The sequence below is a fragment of the Ictidomys tridecemlineatus genome, chromosome 1 (genome assembly GCF_052094955.1).
Source record: "Ictidomys tridecemlineatus isolate mIctTri1 chromosome 1, mIctTri1.hap1, whole genome shotgun sequence".
In the NCBI taxonomy this organism is placed as follows: Eukaryota; Metazoa; Chordata; class Mammalia; order Rodentia; family Sciuridae; genus Ictidomys; species Ictidomys tridecemlineatus.
The window spans coordinates 213,767,156-213,780,991 of record NC_135477.1 but is presented as its reverse complement, the minus strand read 5'-3'; the positions used below and the strand labels follow the sequence as shown (position 1 = coordinate 213,780,991).

The window sequence follows — 13,836 nt, the reverse complement described above, 5'->3', positions numbered from 1 at the left end:
GAGTCACCACCCCCGTTCACAGACTAGGTAATTTTTAAGAACAGAAAATTATTTTTTTACATTCTGAAAAGCTGCAAAGTCTAAGATCAAGGTCCTGTCAAGGTCAGTGTCTGGTGAGGACCCAGTCTTTTCTCCAAAGATGGCACCTTGAATGTCACTTCCTTGAAAGGGATGAAAACTGTGTACTCATGTGGCAGAAGTGTAGAAAAGCAAAGATGAATACTGTTCCCTTTGGCCCTTATGTAGATTGCTAATCCCACTGTGAGGGTTCTGTACTCATGACTTAATTGACTCCTAAAAACCTCATCTCTTAATACTGTTTCAATGGGAATTTATGTTTCAGTATAAATTTTGGATGAGACAAACATTGAAACCATAGCAGAAAGATTTTCTGTATTCTCAAGGGGGTTTTTTGGCCTCATTTACATAACCTTTATATTTCATGTAACTTATAAATATTTCTTAAGTCCTTGTTTTATTCAACTTTTTTTTTCTGTTGTGACCAATAGACATAACAAGAACTATTAGAGGAGGAAAAGTTTAAGATTTAGTTTCAGAGGCCTTCAAGTTTCAGAGGTCTTAATCCATAGATGGCCAACTCCGTGATTCTGGGCCCAGACATGACAGAAAAGCGTGACAGAAAAGCGTGACAGAGGAAAGCCTCCACTTACCTTGGATAAAGTAGATACCCCAAGGCATTCCCCCAATGATCTACTCCCTCCAGCCACACCCTACCTTCCTGCAATTACTACCCAGTTAATCCATTTAAGTTGATTAACACAATGATTAGGTTTTGGTTCTCAAAACCCAATCATTTCACCTCTGAATTTTCTTGCATTGTTTCACAGATGAGCTTTTGGGGGGCACCTCATATCTAAACCATAACACTTCTGTTATGCGTCAATGGACTGAGGTTGGGTGAATTTGAGGAAAATGTTCTTAATACTTCAACAAAACTGCAGAACTTTTGGTGAAAGGGGAGAAGGGTTAGAGGAGAGTGGGAGGAAAATGGCTGTGGTTAACGTTCATTAGATATATACTATGTGCCAGACATTGTGCTAAATTCTGTAAGTCTGTTGCCTTATTTAATTCTCACAACAGTTTCACAGATGTGGAAGTTTTGAGGTTAAGTAAGAGGAATTTTGCTACCAGACCTTGTGCTACTAATCTCTGAGCTGCCTCTTAACTATTTCATTTGGGAGAGTAGAGGGGTTCATCATATTTCCTAGCTACTAATCCCTAATCACTTGCCATGTCTACTTCTTGACATTCCTTCAGCTTTAGCTCTTTCTTGGCTTTGAGTTACAAGAAGATGCAAAGGATAGAATAGAAAATTCTCTATGCACTGTATGAGAATGAAGTAAGGTATCCTCCTATCCTCACTTTCCATCATGGGTGGATGCTCATATTAAGGCCCTGTGACCTTGTGAAAACCATCTTCTTTACATGGTAGAAGTGGATAGAGAGAAACTCTGTATTCCTGAGACTGATATCGCTAACACTTACTTAAATGGTTAAGCAGAGATACAAATATATACCTAATGTGTTTAGGTATATTTTAGCATTATGTAAAAATTCTCGAGAATAATTAGGCTTCTTTTTTTCAGTTTCTTCTCACCTTGGAAGGTAGCATTCTTATCACTTTGAATATGTCACAAAAACAGATGTTTTATGCTTCTTTTAGATATATTTAGTTGTAGATGGACACAATACCTGTATTTTATTTGCTTATTTTTATGTGGGGCTGAGGGTTGAACCAGTTGCCTCATATGTGCTAGGAAAGCACTCTACCACTGAGCTACAACCCCAGCCCCTATTTTATGCTTCTTATAAATATTCTAACAAAAAGTAAAGCTAGTCTCTCTCAAGGAAACCAATCTTAAACTGAACTCAGAAAAAATTTTTTCTTATTTTTTGCAGACTTTGAATAATGAGATGAGTACAGATGATGACAATGAATATGCAGAAGAAAAGGACAGCTACATCTGTGCAGTGTGTCTGGATGTGTACTTCAACCCTTACATGTGTTACCCTTGCCACCATATCTTCTGTGAGCCCTGTTTACGGACTCTAGCCAAAGACAATCCTGCAAACACTCCCTGCCCATTGTGTCGGACAATTATTTCAAGAGTGTTTTTCCAGACAGGTAACTCTTCTTATTCCATTAACATGATTACTAGTTCTTCTGACTACCTTTTTGTTCTTCTTCTAAAGCATTTTGTGAATTCTAAAAAAATATTGAAAATCATATAAAGTGCAAATAATGTGCATTTGTTCCAGTCCAGGTCATAAAACAGTACTTACCCAACTCACAGAACAGTGTGAGAATCAGATGAGAATAGATCATCTGTAATCCCCTGACTGTACACTCAGATTCTTTCTAAAACATCTTAACTAGTTGTTATTGGGTCTTTAAAATAAGAACTTCTCCATTGTTAAAGAAATTCCATTTGAACAAAACCATTGATTATTTATTCCTCAAATCTACCTTCTGCTACTATTGATTCTGTGGCCCTTTTTATTTCCTCTGGAGTCACAGAGAATAAATCTGTAAATATCTGCGGATAATTATTAAGACTTTAGCCCAGACTCCAAATCTTCTCAGCATTCCTAATGTTAAGGTCTTTCTTCTTAATAAGAGAAATATTGTAACAAGGATTTGTTTACCTAATTATCATTTGAAGTTGGAATATAACACAGTATTTCAAACATATTAATGGAGAGAGAAAACTAATGACTATGGAACATAAAGAATGATGGTAAAATGATAGAATACACCACTGTGTGCTAAATATTAGGGGTAAAGTTTCTATCTCCAGATTCTTACTTCAGCCATAAAGGAGCCTAATGAGTATCAAAGTATTACTTCATGAATAGTAAAACTAAAGAAAATAGATGGTACATTTTTTCTTGCCTGAAGGAAATCCCAGGACCCACCTATAGGAGAATCAGATTATTAAAGTTAAGCTTTGGGTATCCTAAGCCAACAGCTGCATGAAAGTTTAAAAACCTGCTTTAGAGGCTTAGTAATCAAACCTTGAAGGGAAATTAAAGGAGCCCATCCCTGATCTGCCTGTGCATGTAGAGGCTGCATAAAATCAGTGTACCAACTTTAGGCAGCTCTAGAGACAAAATAATAGGCCAACTACAGTGATTCTACCCAGTTAGAGCAGTGTGATCAGGACACCAGGGTTTCATCATTTACTCCTCTTTTTTGGGGGAAGGCCACGTGAGGGAGGTGGAAAAAGGAAACAAACACTTCCATGAAAAAGCAGAAGTTTACTAGAAATTCCTCTTCTCTGGCCTGTGGCTGGAATTTTAAAGTTTCTTTTCTAATACCAGGTCCCTAGCAGGGTGCTTTGGGTTGAACAAAAGAGAAACACCAGTTGTAGCTCTTTCTCAGTGTTATTTCAGGTCAGCTATAAAAAATAGCATTCATTTACTAAAAGATTGTTTTGATTGGAAGCAGCTAGGTGGTGTTTAGACTTAGTGTCCCTGTTGAAACAAGCTTGTGTCTCCCTTCTAGGATCTTGTTTAACACTGGCAGGGATCATAAATATTTTTCTCTTTAGGTCTTAAAATAGTAATGGCTAAAGTTTTTCTTGGTTTACTTATTGAAACAACAATTTCATATTCTCTTTTATTTTCAAAATAGTACTTCTAAAATAAATTACATTGGAAATACTTACAGCCATTTCCAGTGAAGACTATGTTTGGCTGTGTACTGTCATTTAAAGACTGATAACAGGGCTGGGGATGTGGCTCAAGCGGTAGCGCGTTCGCCTGGCATGCGTGCGGCCCGGGTTCGATCCTCAGCACCACATACCAACAAAGATGTTGTGTCCACCGAGAACTAAAAAATAAATATTAAAAAATTCTCTCTCTCTCTCCTCTCTCACTCTCTCTTTAAAAAAAAAAGACTGATAACAATGTTAACAGGAATATGCTACTTAATTATTTATACTGTACTCAGAAGAAGAATTTGAGATGATTTATAAAATACATTCATTGAAATAGCAGGACAAAGGAATCATGAATAGGAATGGAATATAAAGACAAAGTGAGGATAGGAGGGCAGATACACAAGCCATGTGGCCCTACATCTAACTATAATTAGATGAAGTATTTGGTTTACAGTGTTCAGACTACCTCTAAGATTTCATCTCATGCCAGCAAGAATGGCAGTTATCAAGAATACAGACAATGGTCACATATAAATTTTAAAAATTAATTTAAAAAATACATCATTATATAATTCCAAAAAAATACGGACATAAATAAATGTTGGCAAAGATGCAGGGGAAAAAGGCATACTCATACATTGCTGGTGGGACTGCAAATTGGAACAACCAACCTAGAAAGCAGTATGGAGATTCCTTAGAAAACTTGGAATGGAACCACCATTTGACCTAGCTATCCCATTCCTTGGTCTATACCCAAAGGACTTAAAATTAGCATACTTGTAGTAATGCAGCTACCTCAATGATCATAGCAGCACAATTCATAATAGCTGAACTGTAATGCCCTTCAGTATATGAATGGATAAAGAAACTGTGGTATATATACACAATGGAATATTACTCAGCATTAAAAGAGAATAAAATCTTGGTATTTGCAGGTAAATGTATGGATCTGAAGAATGTCATGTTAAGCGAAGTAATCCAATCCCAAAAAACCAAAGGCCAGATGTTCTCTCTGATAAATGGATACTGATCCATGCCTGGGCAAGGGGATGGGGAAAATGGGGGAACTTTGATTGGGCAAGGGGAAGGAGGGTGCATAGGGGCAGGAAAGTGGTGGAATGAGATGGACATCACTACCCTACATACATGAATGACTGCACCAATGGTGTGACACTACATCATGTACAACCAGAGAAATGAAAAGTTGTGCTGTAATTGTGTACAATGAATCAAAATACATTCTGCTGTCATATATACCTAATTAAGATAAAATAATTAATTAATCTAAAAAGTTCAGACTACTTAAGGAAAAATAAAAGCAGGTATATAATTAATTGATTTTCATGCTTCCATTAAAAGAAACATACTAGTTCCTCAAGTTCCTTTTCCTGCTGCTTTACTTTCAGAATTTTTATTTAATTTATTATCTAGGGCATATTGAGAAGTGGAGTAGCAATATCCTCAAAAACATTCTTGGAGCAAATGCAATCAAGTTGTCTGACATTATTTCTTATGATATTCTTTGATAAAAGTAAAGGACATATCTTCATGTAAATTAGGGAAACAATATTGGTAGTAGCCAAAAAATATGGTTTAATTTTTTTGGTAAAATTAACTTTTTAAATTTTGTAAATAAATTATAAGCTCAAGATCCCCAATATTTCTACTATTTATAAAGACAACATTTATGAATTGCCTTCCAGAACATTTTATGTACATGTGGTTAAAGCTTTTTGTTGTTTCCAAAAAATCAGACATTATACCTGTGATCTTTAATTTGCTTCATTTGTTTCATTTATGATTGATTTTGGAAGAGATACTCAAAAAGTTAAGAAGAAATAAGGAAGTTATGGATACAAATTAGCAAACAACAGTGCCTACTACAAATATGATTCTTTTTTCTATGAACTTTCAAGAATATATCTTGACCTCCATTTAAAAAACATATTCATGTTTTTATTTCTTATTTATGGATTTACTTATTGATATTAATGGATAAATATTTGAATATATCACAGAGTATTTCCTTGGGATGAATTTTAAGAACTGGAAATTATAGGTAAAACCTATGTTTTTTTAAGGCTATTTGTTATAAAAATTATACTCCTGAATTATTGTAAGCAGCAGTACATGAGGGCTTGTTGTCTCTGTAGTAGTAGTACTGGCCATCCCAGTTTTCCTTTCCACATACCTGACTATGAGAATTTTTAAATTTTTGGTGCCAACTTTTGTTATATATGGAAAATAATTTTCCCTTTTTGCCATTTGCATTTTAATTTTGTTTCAGGTACGGCATGACTGTGCAGAACTTCTATCTTTTTATGTAGTCTCATGTAGTGATCTTTGTCTTTATTATTTACAGTTTCAAACAGAATTTTATAAACATTCTCTTTACCTCTAGTTATATTTGTTCTCAATACCTCACATTTATCTCTAGTCTATTTGTTGTGGTGTATAATTTGCTTAAGAATCAAGTACTTTTTGAGGGGCTGTAGTTCAGAGGTAGAGCCCTTGCTTAGTATGTGTGAAGCACTGAGTTCAGTCCTCAGCAGCACATAAAAAATAAAGGTATTGTATCCATCTACAACTAAAAAAAATTAAAGAATAAAGTACTTTTTCCCCCATTTAAGCATATATCCTAGCCACATCTATTAAATAGTCTATTCTTTCTATGCAGATTGAATTGTCTTTTAGAAAGCAATATTAAGTATGAATAAATTGTGTGTGTTACTTGGCAACTGTTCTTTCCATTTATCTTTCTCTCTTGTCCTATACCATCATTGCACTCATAATTATTGTAGCATTTATATTTTAATAACTCACAAATGAATTAATCTTAATTTTAAGAGGATAATTGACAGTGGATATTTTAATTATATTGATTAGTTCTCAATAAAGTTCTGTAATTTTCTTTCTACAGACAGTGTACATTTATTATCAGCTTTATGCCTACATATTTCTTGTTTCATATAGTAAATGCTTGATTTTGGCTGCTTTTTTTGATATTTGGGGAAATTTAGTCTTCCAGTCTTAGATTCTTCTGTTAACCATCACCTTACTGAACTTAAGAGTTGTTTACTCAGTGAATAAATAATCTCAACTACCATTTGTGTATAAACCAGGGCATAGTTATTATCAAAGGTTATTGTCATTCTTGATAGGAACTCAAGATTTTTACAATGAATAAGAGGTCCATTGTAACATAATTCTACTATAGTAACTCAATGGATAGAAATAACAATGAAATTAATTACAGATTTATTCCACAGAGTGTTCTTTATCAAAATAATTATTTAAGCCTGATCTATAATAGTCACTAGATATGCAATCTTGCTTAAATTTATCCCTATAAAGTACTTAACACTATTATAAGTAGAGAAGTTGAAGTGGGATAAAGTATGTAGAGGAAAGGATAGAGGCATGAATATGTTTTTTAAATGGAGGTCAAGATATATTCTTGAAAGTTCATAGAAAAAAGAATCAGATTTGTAGTAGGCACTGTTGTTTGCTAATTTGTATCCATAACTTCCTTGTTTCTTCTTAACTTTTTGAGTATCTCTTCCAAAATCAATCAGGTGGCTCCTTATGTCACATCGCATTCTACTTCTTAGTAATCTGTCCTCTTTGCTAGTAATTGATACACAAATGGGATGTGCATTATTTGGGCCAATGAGATGAGGAAAACGTTTGTTTTTATGTTTAAGATACTTAATGGAAAAGCCATTCTTTGGACATGGACAAAAAATGCATAAGAGATAATAGGTTTGCTGAATGATATCTTATGATCAAGTGGGGAACTGCCTTTGTATGAAGGCTTTGTTTTTGATGGCAGAAGTGAGGAAAGACATGAACATGGAATCTTGGTAGCATTGTTGAAAAACCGAGTCAGACAAGTCTGGAATCCAAGCTAGCTGGGATTCACCTAGCTGTGAATCTTCTGTTACATAAAATATTAAATTTACTTACTGATGCAGTTTGGGCAAACTTTCTGTTTCAACTAGGAGCAACTTAACTGATAAAAGCATGCTAGTTATATAACAATCATAAAAATACTAAAAGTGATGATATAATTCACAAAAATTTGACAGAAATGAAGGGAAGATGATGTTTAAAAGAATTTCAATCTTCTTAGAAGGAAGTCCGTAAAATTTAAAGTTGATAAAACAAGAAAACCACAGTAGATTCTGGGATGGTGGTATGAGAAGTCAGTGTAACCCAACCCCCACCAACATAACCCATTTAGCTGTTAAAAGTGTTTTTTTTTAAAAAAAAAAAAATCAGTGTCTAGAGAGTAACCTAAGAACATAGATAGAGCAAATGAAAAAGGATTTATTCAAAAATATCTACCAAAAGCTGCCACTTTGTAGGTACAAATAGCCTGGAGCATTTGAGACAGGAATAGCTTTCAAACCCCTTACTGCCAATTCAATGTAACAGAAACTCTGTTCTAGTTGGGTGTATCGGAAAGATGGGATTCCCTCCATTCAATCACCAATCTCTAGGTCTAGGACTCCAGTTTCACCCTAGGAGAAACAAACCACTGACATATTTCATCCTTCTAGCTTCATATTGTAGAAGATCTATTACAGATATGCTCAGCAGACAGGACTGGTGCTCCCTGCTCCACCTATCCTCCACTTACAGGGTGGAAGTGCTGTTTTAGGCACAGCAGTCTGACTATACTGAGTCCTACTCTCCTTCACCCAAATTTGCTTACAGGTAGAGGTTTCAAGCAAGGAGAATCAAGCCAACCCCCAAAACATCAGGAACTACCATTCCTGTTCATGTCTCTCTTATAGAATAGTGTTCTCATGCTTAAAGAAACTAACCACTTTCCCTGTGCCCAGCACCAATAAAGTAGTGCAGAAGTTCTGCCTGGAGATAGAGCCAGGTCAGACAAAAAGAACAGAGAGCTCTGCAGTTGTAACAGAACTGACTATGGAGAGGTTCATACCAAAGTATGTTGTTGAAAACAATAGATTTCTTAAGTGTTGAACAATTAAGGAGAGGTTGATACCGCTATAACTCTAGTAGCAAAAAGAAAAACAGTAAATAAATTAGAACTTTAAAAGATAATCAGGGAAAGAAACCATGAAGAAGAGTCTTCCTAGGGTGGAGTGAGCCTCAAAGGCTGGCAACACATAAACAAGCCATGATTTAAACAAGCATTTTGAGGAGTGGGGTCATACAAAGGAGAAAGGAGGAATCCCTCAGCCAAGGAAATCACAATCATCTTGGGACATAAGACATTTTTTCTTAAATTGACTTTTTGTAGCCTTCATGCCATACATATTACTTCTTTCATTGTGGACTTATTCTGGGAATCCTTTTGCCAGCATGCCTACTAACAGACTCAAAGTCCATGTGGAGGCACCTCAGCCCATAGTTACATAAAAGATGAAAGTGACTCAGGTGCTCACGCTGGAGGATCCATAGGGTCCAAACAACATATATACTTATTGTGAAATTATGCTTTCATCCCCTTCTCTTTCATAATGCACCCAAACCTTAGTAAGGAAGATTCCCATCCTTGTTCCATTATTTTCCTCTCTTCAACCTTCATTTCTATTTTGTCTTTGTCCCTACCCTGCAGCTTCATCACTCCTGGGATGTGCTGATGAGGAGATGTACTGAGGGACTCTATTGGTAAAAGGAAAAGGAAATAGCTAATTTTCTACCTTGTCTGTTAAAATGCCAAACAAACTAAGAATATTATATTTAAGCTAAGCTGGAATTTTTAAGCATTGAATAGGCCTGTGATTTTTTTTTCATCAGGGTGTTTTGACTATCACAATAACTGGAAAATGCTACTGACATTTTGTCAACCAGGCAGGGATGACAGATATTTTGTAGTATTTGGGCTAGTCCCACACAATGAAGAATCATCCTATGTTCCAGATGACTTTCTAATGTCCTGTGAGACTTTTGCCAGGATATACAGCTTATCTACAGAAATCACACTTCCTCTTTTTATCTACCATGATCATCTGTAATTCATCTTGGCCTATTGTCTATATTCCCACTAGTTAAGACCATTTCACATTTTCTCTTATTCTGTACCAATAAGCCTGATATGTTAATTCTTATCGTAATGTCATTTTGTACTTCCATCCATACCTCTACTCTTTCATTTTTCTGTTCATCTTATACAGAATAATTTCTATCTCCAAAAGCCGTACTAATTTCTTATCAGGCAATATATCTTGACCATGTCATGATGTCTTCTAGTGTAGCCCTTCTCAAACTTTAATATATGGAAACATATTATTTTTATATTTTTATTATAAAAGGAAATTGAAAAATAAGGACAATATTTAAAAGTATTCTTTAAACAACTGTCATTTTTGTACCTCTTTTTACAAATTTTACTGTACCCACATACCATGTGAATATTTTTTCTTAAGGACTTTTTTTATATCAACATAATATTTTTTCTTGAGTACTTATTTTGGCTGCATGCTTAGCAATATGCTTGTGAATTTATTGATTTGCTTCTACTTTATTTACTTATATACTTTAACATAAAGAGTTAGCTATGAAAATTTTAAATATATTAATTCAGTTTTATCCAAAATCATTTCATATGTAACTAGTGTTTTGCAGAGCAGTGTCTGAAAAACTGACTCATATATGGAGATTAGTCTGTAGAAAAAAAAAACAGAACAAAACAAACAAACAAACAAAAGAAAAAACCCAGACATTAAAACTGTCCCTGGGGAGACAGTTTTATTGTCTGGGAGATAGATGGATAGAACATATCATTGTTATTGAAACTGACCTCAGTCTTCTGAGTTCAAGAGATCCTCCCAGCTCAGAATGCTGTGTAGCTTATACTACAGGTTGTTTTAGGTTTTATTTTTGTTTTCTAAGCTCTATTACACATTTTGATGTTTCATTTTTCAGTCTTTGCTTTTTTAAGCATTGGAGAGTTTTACTTTGACTACTTTAAAAAATAACTAAACCAAACAGCAGCATTGAGAATAACAATGAGAAGGAAGAATGAGGTCCTGTTTCTTTCCACCTCAGAAGACAAAATCATGGGTTCTTTGAAGCCAAGGATGGATGCAATGATCACCTTTTGAGGAGACACTAATATATTCCTATCTATATTGTAACTTTACAAACAAAATAATAACAAATATTACAAACATAAAAGATACTTAGTGTTTTGTCTGTGTGATATTAAGAGCTTAATAAAAGTTATAGTTAAGTTTGGCTTAGCTTGATAGAATTCCTTTTGGCCTTATCATCCCTCTCACATTGGGATGACCAGTTACTCTTGAGTAATGAATCATAATACAAATTATTACATGGTATAATTCCATAAACTTTTATGGTATTATATCTAACAATAATGAAGGCATGACTACATATGTATTATGATAATTTTGAAATAGATTGTACCAATAAAGTTTACCACATTGATTTCAGCTCTTCAGCTAGATGTTGAGAGCCACAGCCAAAGGGGCCCCAGCAAACTTCCAGCTGCCAGCAAGCTTCAGACTGCCCCAGCAACATCTAGCTGATTGGCTCCTCTGTGGTGATGTTCATTGGGCTGTTTCCCTGCCCTTCAGACTGCCAGCTGATGATTGGCTCACAGCGGCCCCAGCAACATCTAGCTGATTGGCTCCTCCACGGAGCTGCTCATTGGGTGATTTCTTTGGCTCTGCCCACGCAACCCAGCCAATCGGCCTCAAGAGGAGGAGGATTGTGGGAGGTTGAGAGGCTGGTGTGGGAGAGAGAGGCTTGTGGAAGCCGGTGGTGGCAGTTGGGCTCTGAGGGTTTTTCCCTGGAGCTGTTTTGTTTGGCGTTTGTAGTTCTAAAAATAAAGTTAGTTTCTTTTTGACAAGTGGCTCCTGATTTGTGCCAAGCCAGACTTCGGCATTTCTTTTATGGTACCCAAGTGCCCTTTACTACTCATTATTTTCTAGAACCAAATAATGCCTATGAACTGCATACACAGCATCTGTTGAAATGTGGGAGAGTTGGATACACACTCATGCTAAGGATCCCTTCTAAATTTATAATTAAGATCTCTTGGAGAATTAACCTTGTTGTTATTAATATTGTTATAATGTTACAAATTTCCTTTGGGATCAGATCATATTTTTATACTTCGTCTTTCTGGAAAAAAAAGTGAAAAATTATGTATCAAACAACATAGAACCAAGAAAGGAATTGTGAAAAAAAGATTTTATAATAATGAAAATAATTTAAATTGGGTAAACAAGACATTTAATAATATGAATGAGATGACTGAACACACACCTCTAGCCTCTTAAATTAGAACATAATACTATTGGGTCCACTTAAATGACTTGTGCCTATATTTATAATAATTTTAGCATATTCCCCTTCTGAATAAGGCTCATAAGTCACCCTGAAAAAACATTATCAGTGCACTTAATCATTTAATTTTAAGATTGTCTTTTTATTAGATATATTGGTTTAAAAATAGTTAACATTTAAATGAAGAGCTGAAATCAATGTGGTAAACTTTATTGGTACAATCTATTTCAAAATTATCATAATACATATGTAGTCATGCCTTCATTATTGTTAGATATAATACCATAAAAGTTTATGGAATTACACCATGTAATAATTTGTATTATGATTCTATTGACTTTTGTATTCGGCCATGTCAAGAAAACTAGAATTCTTTTATCCTGACAATCATGTACTTTTTTGATGATAGCATCACACAAAGATATTGTTATTTCTACTGCTACTGCCACCAAATTTAACAAAGTATTATCATTTGAATAAACTTAAGAGCTTCCCAGGATATTCACTTTTTTATCTTTTTCTAGCATACTCAACAATATTAAATATTGATTATATCTAATAAGTTATCACATATATAATAAGCTTCATTGACTTCCTAATAGTAACTTTTGCTGAGAAGAGGATACAGATGTTTTGAATCACCTTTTACACTGCTTCCGGATTTTTCTTAGTGTTTCTTCGAACTATTTTAGGAAATGTAGTTTTTGAATATTTAATTGATTGCTAAAACTTACATTTCCAAGCTCAAATGACACTGAAATGGAGCAACACAATCCATAGAAAGAAAAACACCCTTGGGTAAGGTTATTACAGTTTTATACAAGAACAAGATAAGGCTTAAAATATTTAAATAAATTCAGATAATTTTAGAACAGAAAGGGGATTAAGATCATTTCATCAGAGGCTGTCAAATATAGCTATGCATCAGAATGACTTAAGGAGCTCATTAGAAAGCACAGATTCCTATATCACAAGCACAGCACTTCTACTTCAATTTTGGGTAAAATCATAGAATTTTTCTTTTTAACAAGTAGCTTAGGTGCATAGCCAGGTATTTTGAAATCACCACTGTAATATAATGCCTTACACATAGGAGTTACATTTAATTCATCTCTGTGATCCTAGGTAGATTAGCAAAGTGCCAGGTATATGGCAGGTACAAAATAAATATTTGCAGAAGACAGGGAAGAAAATTGGTTTAAAAAAATTCCATGAAAAGCATTAGAATCTGGATCTTAATTGGCCCAGCAATGGTAGGATAAGAACTTCAGATCCTATCTTTTTTAACAGTCATTTATTCATATCAAACAAAGTAAATAAATCACCCAAAATTGTCAATCTCATAAGATTATGTTACGGGCATACAGGTATGTATAAAGGTACTATTCCCATCTCACAAGTTTTAATACTTTCTCTGATCATAATTTTTTTATGTATTATAAAGATTTTTTAAAACTTTCTCAGCTTTGGTGTTTTAATATGTGGGTTTACTAAATAACTTAAAAACACATTGTATAATTCTTTGAAGCAGGAAACACAACATCATAGGCATCATTGTTGCTTTTACTTATTTACTCCCTACAAAAAGTTTGTGTCACTTACATAAATGTAGGTATTTGATAATTTTTGTAATGTCTTGTTGAACTATTGTACTAGAATTTGATTGCATTTCCAAATAAGTTTTCACTATAAGAGAAAGTTACACAATTGCATTCTCCTGTTATTGCAGCATTCTCCTGTTATTTTAGGACCTTACTACAAGATTCCCAGGAGGAGAAGAAGCAAAAGAACAAAAAGGAGGCAGAGGGGACAAAGGAAGGGAAAGAACTTTCACCTTGGTTTATATTCTCACATGAAACCTTTA

The 13,836-nt window shown here is 34.4% G+C and overlaps 1 protein-coding gene across 1 annotated transcript in view; it reads left to right on the top strand.

The window, feature by feature from the left end:
* Nucleotides 1–13,836, top strand: part of Rnf180 (ring finger protein 180) — a 206,816-nt gene that overhangs the window by 145,910 nt on the left and 47,070 nt on the right. Inside the window, 1 exon segment of the mRNA XM_078015963.1 lies at nt 1,921–2,146. Coding sequence (XP_077872089.1) covers nt 1,921–2,146 — 226 coding nt within the window.